This window comes from Electrophorus electricus, chromosome 11 (genome assembly GCF_013358815.1).
Source record: "Electrophorus electricus isolate fEleEle1 chromosome 11, fEleEle1.pri, whole genome shotgun sequence".
Classification (NCBI taxonomy): Eukaryota; Metazoa; Chordata; class Actinopteri; order Gymnotiformes; family Gymnotidae; genus Electrophorus; species Electrophorus electricus.
Genome location: NC_049545.1, coordinates 8,344,327 through 8,352,221, shown reverse-complemented (window position 1 = coordinate 8,352,221; position 7,895 = coordinate 8,344,327). Strand labels below are relative to the sequence as shown.

Here is a 7,895-nt window from a genome sequence, read left to right as displayed (position 1 = left end):
ATGTTTTAAACAAGAGAACACTATCCTGGAGCTTCTGTACACAGGAAAAAGCTGAATAAAAAAAGTAATGAAAAAGCACAGACCATCTGTCATATGATGTTTGCATTATGTTTATTTCATGGGCATTAATCAGCTCTTCTCATTTAAGTTTGTACATATACCTTTACATACTGAGAGAACTAATTATTTGACAGGTATTTTTAACAAGCAGCCAAATAGTGATCCATACTTGTGCTAAAGATTCTATATATTTGCCAATTTAAGGACTTTGCATTGATGCTACACAGGCATGCACAGCATTGGAAGAGAGTGACAGAAGAAGCAGACACTAAAGACACCCTATAAACAAAAATATTTATATAAAGTGCAAAACTACCTGGCAAACCTTGAACTTCCAGAGTCATTAAACACAATATAGGAAATCTTTCCTATTTTAGACAACAGTGAAAAAGTGATTAGGGCTCCCAGTGCTGTCTTGATATTATAATGGCAAAGTCTAACTGACAGGCCATGAAAGGTGGGCAGGATGCTGTACTTAACTATGTAGAATGTGAAGTGCAGTTTGGTTTCAGCCTAGAGGTGGTTTATTGGTTCAGTTAAACTTAGGAGTGGGCTTAGGGGAACGTTATGCACACCACACACACACCACACACCACACACACACACACACACACACACCTCATCTCATCTCATGTGGTTCTCTACTAGAATCTTGATGCCTCTGTATTAAAATAATGCTGCATACAAAGTTATTTATGTGCCAATTATTTCATTAAGTAATGTATTTTCCTATAAATAAACAAAGACAATTGTTAAATAAAACTCACATTCTGTCAACCCAAATCCGTCACTCTGGGTTTTTTGAATTGCCAGGTATATTTTTCCCTGTATAATTTATTTTACAAATCTGCTTGAGGTCCAGTTGAAATCAGTTGAGGTTCACTAAAAGAACACAATTAAATGTGAGTTAACAGCTTACATTTTTATATTAACGGTGAACAATCTTTAAGCCAGTCAAGCTGGAACTGCCATTAAAATTTTTCAAACAACTTCAGTGAGTAGTGAGTAGTCCCTGAAATCCTGCAGTTTTACATTTTTGGTAAATCATAAAAGCTCTATGGAAAACCAGAAAAAAAAAGACACACTTTCTCTGCTATCTGAGTACAGCTTGAAGGTACACCAAAACACAACCCTCCACCTGGAACAACTACTCGTCCTTGAGGATTAATTAAGAGTTGAGCATATATTAGATTTATCACGGTGCCAGCAAACAGAGCTGGCGTGCTGGGCACAAATGACTAAAGAAGTAAGTGTGCGTGTCTGTGTGCGTGTCTGTGTGCGTGACATCTCCAGACCAACGTTGATAATGCCTCCTTTGTCATATACAAATGGGCAGGCAATTTGGGAGATGGTATTATTGGACCCTGGTAACCGCTTCATGAATGGACTCAGCAACATAGTCTATGTTCTTGGTGGTCAGACCACACATGTTGATGCGGCCGCTGGCCATCAAGTAGATGTGCTTCTCCTTTACCAGGTACTCCACTTGTTTGGCTGGAAAACGCAGAGCAAGACAACAGTGAATAGTCTTGATAATGCATAGGCCAGCAGCTAAGCAAAGTTATACTGGTAAAAAGGCAAACTGCACGCAGCTGGCCTGGACAGCTGTAGTTCTCTTACTGTAAAAATAACAGTACTGTCCTAGCTCAATTTCTGTGTTATTAGCTTGGTTTCAAAAGCTAAGACTGGAGTATTCATCAGGGACTCTGTGAGGGAGGGAGAGAGGAAGGAAAGAAAGAAAAGAAATCGAGAAAGAAATCGAGAAAGAAAGAAAGAAAGAAGGAAAGAAAGAAAGAAAGAAAGAAAGAAAGAGAAATAGTGAATGAGCTGGGGAACAATGCGGTTGTGTGCTGGGCTGGGGTTACATACGGTTGAGGCCTGTGAAGCTGAACATGCCGATCTGCTCAGTGATGTGCTCCCAGGTGCCTGGGGTGCCCAGTGCCAGCAACTTGGCCTTAAGTTCAGCTCGCATCAGCAGCACCCTGTCAGCCATCGTCTTCACATTATCCTTCCTGCACTCAGTAAAAGTAGAAAATTATGCCCCGAAGGTCCAATTATCAGACTTTCATTGTATCGTAATAAGAGGTAGTTGTGAACAGGGAATCCTTTAAGAATGAGACAGGTGCGTCAGCTTTTTGCATGTACCACTCAGTGAAGAGTTCTGGGTTATTGAGAGTGATAGACACCACACGTGCTCCCTGAGAAGGAGGGTTGGACCAGGTGATCCGGACGATCTTCTCCATCTGAGAGAGCACACGAGTGAGGTTGTCCTCATCTTTGGCGACAACTGTCAGGTTTCCCACCCTCTCATCTGTGGAAGATGGTTTAGAATGAAATGGGGCTTCATACTGCTCAAATGACATCAAACTTTGTGACATGCACACAACTGTAAATCAGTGATTCTGGCAAGAGTTTGAAAGTGACTTAGTTAACTGCAGAAAGAGTTGATCATACTTCATATCAAAACACTTACTGTACAGTCCGAAGTTCTTTGAGAAGGACTGTGCACAGAATATTTCAAACCTCTGGGATACAAAGAATCGAACTGCCCAAGCATCCTTCTCTAGATTTCCAGAAGCAAAGCCCTGATATGCTGAGTCAAAGAAGGGAAAGAGACTCCTCCTCTGTGAATGTGAAAACCATGCATGATTTCCAACAAGGAAAGATGAGGTTTTTCCCATATTTTTATGCTGATCAATGATTGTATGGCTTGTGTTTTAGAGGAACTAAAGCAAATATAACCTGAATCTCCTACCTTCATGACTTGAGCAATCTGCTCCCACTCATCCTTGCTAGGATCTGTGCCTGTGGGGTTGTGTGCACAAGCGTGCAGCACAATGACAGACTGTTCGGGGGCACTCTGAAATTCAACACATCCATCAGTAGATCAAGTTGCAATATGGTACTGCCTGAATTTCTGGCATATAACATTGACCAATCTGCTCAGTAAAACCCTGCAGGGTAGTTTGAATGTTAGGTGAGGATTTTTGTCCATTTTTTATGTACTTCAGCAAGAAAGCCCTAGCCTGAAACTGAAACGGGTTTGTTATGACATTGTGTTTAAGGGTGAAATGTTCAAAAAGGCATTTCCAAGTTCATAGCTCACCTCCAAGTCTCCCAGGAAACCTGCCAAGTCAAGTCCACGTTTCTCTGCATTCCAATATTTGTATGGACGGATATCCTCAAACCCAGCATTAGCAAAAACCCCGTTATGGTTCTCTAGAAAGTAAAACAGCCAAAAAAAAACCCATTACGCTTCTCTTGAAAGCAAAACAGCCACATACGCAGATGAGGATTTAACCCATCAGCAATCAAGTCTTATCTATTAAAAGGTTAAAAACATCACCTCAGACTAATATACAGGACTTTACTTCATAAGTGTGGCCACAACTGAGAGCTTACAGTTGTTTAGAAGGATAGAACAAAGCATACTGAACTATGCTCTCACAACGCATATAGTTAACCCAGCATTCAAATGATACCTATTTATCATCATCACTTTTACGATTAGAAAGACACTAGTTGACAGTGCAGAGCATAGCATTCCCATGACCCTACCCCATGTAGGGGCAGAGACATAAACTGGAGTTTTGGTATTGCCCCCATTGTGCCACCTGCGAAGAAACTCAGCCCCAATCTTCAGTGCCCCAGTACCCCCTAGACACTGCACAGCTCCCACCTGCAAGACACCAAATGAACACTTGAAAACAGACCTCACAGACCACAGCAAGGTTACAATGGTTCTTGTACATCTAAAGCTTTTACATGAACAGTCCACATGTAGTTCTCGCCATCAGTGGAGAACTGGGAGCACGTGAAATGACAAAAATAGAGACACAAGCTCCCCTCAGTACACTGCGAAATGATTCTGGTGACCAAAGTAGCATGTGAAGTGGAAGCTGTGACTTACCCTCTTCTCCAGGACAGCAGGGCTGTTCTCACCAAGCACGATCTTAGAGGCACTTGAGCGAAACTCCGGCAGGCCCAGGATGGGCAGGTACTCATGGTTTAGACTGTTGTCCTCTGCAATCATCTTCTCCACTTTCCTCACAACAGGGAGCACCCAAGGCTGGCCCTCATCTGTCCTGTAAGCTATGAGAGAAGAAAAGACAACATGAATGACAACCAAACATCATTAATAACAGCAACAACAATAACTCAAAGTTTATAACTTCATGGGCATAAAACGGTGAAAAACCTGTTGTCTGAAGTCATTATTAGTACCATTCAGGTTGTGGCATGCAAAAGTATTTATAGACACGATAATAGTCAAGGGCCCAAACTGAACTCAAACAGACTAAAACCCAGACAGAAGGGTGTCTAGGATGAGGTAGAACGGAACAATTCATTAATTAATACCTGATCATTCAGAATTGCTGAGAAAAGCAGAACCAAGGAAAGTGGATCCCCTCAACGTTCACAGACTACAGGACAAAATATTGTTTCTGAGGCCAATATAGGCAAACCTCATACAAATGTACGTTTTACAACTGCAAGTGCAACTGTAAGAGCAGCCTTACATATGAATATGTAATGTATAATCAACGTAAAAGTTAATTGCCCTAGATCATATATTTGGAAGACCATATAATGTTTTAAAGACATGAGACCATTTAGTTTTGCGCTACATTAACAAAGCTGATCACGAACAAATGACAAAGAGAAGGAAAATTATACTGCACACCTCTTTGGTGTTCTATTTATGGAATTTTATAATTTTATAACTATAACCAAAATTTCAAGAGCCACATAATCATGTTGTTGCAACCCATATCCACCTACACAACCTCTTTTTTAAGAAAATGTACCGTTTATGATGAAAGGGATTTGGTCAGTGGTAAAATGGCAGGTCTGAAAAAAACTGCAATGAAGTCTAGGGTAAAGTTGTGCTGAAACATCAGGCACACTTGATATTCTCGGGACATTTAATATAGGGGTTAAGTATCTAACTACTTTGTTTCACAGCAGCTTTAAATGACTGTAGAACAAAGCTCTATTTTATTTCATTCATTTTTCTCTCATACACAAACATAAGCATTTTAAGTATCAGAAGTTAAGCTGTCTAGTTTATAAAGCACCTCACAGTAGGGAAAAAAGCTGAACAGTTGACAAAGCAAGAAGCTCAATTACTTGACATGACTAAAATGACAAAACAGAGTTAACACATTTTATAATGTATTCTATAACAAAGAACATGGTATGCTTATTTAACATTAGTAATTGCTAGCTGTCTGTATTGTAAATGCAGACTCACTCTAGCATTACCACAAGCAACAAAATCTTTGCCCACCTATAGCTTAATGGAGCTTTTATACTCAGTTATAAAGCTAGAGGAATCTGGTCCCATCTGGTTAGCCAACCATCAAGCAGTAAACTGAAACAATGTCTCAACTTGTCAGTGACTGAACTGGTTATCATCAGAGGTGAAGTTCTGCAGTCACACCTATTAAAACCTCAACTCAGCAACAAAAGGCTCTCCTACCAACAGAGCTGGGCAAAATTCCAATGAAATTTACCTTTGTACAAATTACACAGTTTCAACAAACCTTTTAAAAAAGCACTGATGTAAAAAAATGCACTATATTAAGATACATGTCATTTCTATTTCAACTAAACAAAATATACATTTTAGCAAAAATTTGAATACATTCTTGTTAGAATAGACTAAACAATGTAGGATGACAGAGGTGTAAGACGAGAGACAATTGAGGGGAAACATGAGGGAACTATAAATGCTCTGTCCAAGCTTTATTAAAGCTAAAAGAAAGCTTCCAAAAGCATCATGGAAACATAGCTATCTAAAATCATTAAATTCAGTCAACTTTATCATTCTGAACATGCAATTAACACTCTTCTACTGTACCTCATCATATCAGCTCATGAATTGTGAAAAACATTTGGAGTTTGGAAACAAGAGTTGCAGAAATACTCACTTTGTATAGAGGATATATAATCAGCTATTTATAAAAAATGTATTTATTTCAAATTCATAACTACAAAACCCAACAGGATTTTGATACAAATTACATTAGATAACTACATTTTCACACAAATTTCCAATCCAAATCACAAAGTATTCAAAATGAATTTAAACGCGTACTTAAAATACATGCAATTAAAATTGCCCATCTATGTCTATCAAATTTCACGTTTTGCAGCCCTTAAAAGAAACTATGGATTAAATGTAACTTGCCCTTTTGCTGTTAAGAGGCGGGTGACTCTGGACTTTAACATTTGACATTTAACGTGGTCTCTCATTAAGCAATAATATAGTTAACACTGTACTTTTGTAGCGCTGTTAATAACGCACTGCAATCAAACGCAAACTCGAGTTCTACTGCTACATGATCATTAATACGTGCAAGGTCAGAAAAGATCAAAGTTGTCACAAAAAGGGCACAAAAATGCAAAAGGTCTGTTAGACTATCAATTAGACCTTAAAGATAGACATAGCAATAGCTAGCTGTACGAGTACGACGATGGGCAAAGAGAGCTAGCTGATAGGCATTAAAGTCTTTGATAGTTAAGGGTTAGGGTTAGGGTTAATTAGCTAGCTAGCTAGCTAGCTAGCTAGCTAGCTAGCTAACGTTACTATAGCTAACGTTCATGTGGCCTGTCAATACTTTGAGCATCTCACCTCCGACTCCGAGGTTCACCTTGTTAGGACTCTGGTCTTCGCGGAAATCTGCAGTCAGTTTGAAAACAACCACAGGAGCAGCGTGTGGGACATCAGTAAATAATGACATGGTCGTTGGTCAATATCTTCCCTTATTTAAAATAGAGAAACAGAGAGCGCCCTGAGAAGAACTTGCGGATGGATGAGAATTTCACCTTCAAGTTGGATTCCGCAATGGAGAATAGGCGTGAAAAAGTTAGCCAATAGCATGCAAGCACTGGTAGCTGGCCCATAATGAGACCAATCATGTTGTACTGTGGAAGAGGTCGATGGGTAAAAAGGCTTACGTCAGCAAAATAGGAAAACGCCATGTCCAATAACAAATTAAATTGAGTGACTGACACAGGTCTTTGCCAATTGTGTTCTAAAAAGCGTGGCGTTGTCTGGTTGAAAAGGAAATTGTAGTTCTGAGCACACAATCTCATCTGAAAGCGCCTCTTTTTTCATAAACCGTGCGTCCAAATCGTCCGTCCAAATCTTTTTTGAGGCTCCCCTTCTAAGAGTTATTATAAATATTTAGTGTATTGTATTTATTGGACTTCTATTGTAGATGCTGGGAGTCCGTTCTCATTAGGTATATCCATGCACTTTAAATTTAAATTTCACTTGCTATGAAAAACCTGACCACAAGATGGCTCTATAGGCATTTACTGAAACTTGACTGCAACATCTTATATCAGACTTACAATGTATAGCACTGTAAGAACTGAAATCCTAAAGACTATTATTTTTTCATGACTGAAAATTACCCTTTAGTTTCAATGTCAAATTCAGGTGTAGACAGCCACTTAAAAAACAGAATTAATAAATTCATAGAATTGCCTGTTAGTATCTTAATTAACTGGCTAATTTTAACTACAATATCATTATTTGAAGAGAGCACCAACAAATAAGGGTTTTATTATTGAGTAGTAATCCTGTAAGTGTGTAGATTACAGCAAATTTTGTGATAACACCATTGGCATTGTCTGTTTCTATGCACATTGAAAAACTAAAATTAGGCCTATAAACCAAAACTAGGATTTTTTTTTTTTTCTTTTTTTGTTTACAGAAATAAAACTTTGAGAGTTGAAAGAAAACTTTCCAGACAAAAAGTTATTATTCTGTATTAGTGATTGTGGAGCAATAATTTATAGCAAATATGGTGTCATATCTTTCA

The 7,895-nt window shown here is 38.7% G+C and overlaps 1 protein-coding gene across 1 annotated transcript; it reads right to left on the bottom strand.

Moving 5' to 3' along the window:
• Window positions 1–92: 92 nt before the first annotated feature.
• On the bottom strand, window positions 93–6,930 carry got1 (glutamic-oxaloacetic transaminase 1, soluble). Its single transcript, XM_027023006.2, has 9 exons — window positions 6,698–6,930; window positions 3,971–4,152; window positions 3,619–3,739; window positions 3,167–3,279; window positions 2,816–2,920; window positions 2,534–2,684; window positions 2,206–2,371; window positions 1,930–2,072; window positions 93–1,554 (listed from the first exon to the last, which is right to left on the bottom strand). Exons 1-9 carry the CDS (start codon window positions 6,804–6,806, stop codon window positions 1,415–1,417), a joined length of 1,230 nt encoding a protein of 409 aa, XP_026878807.2. The 5' UTR covers window positions 6,807–6,930; the 3' UTR covers window positions 93–1,414.
• Between the last annotated feature and the right edge of the window lie 965 nt (window positions 6,931–7,895).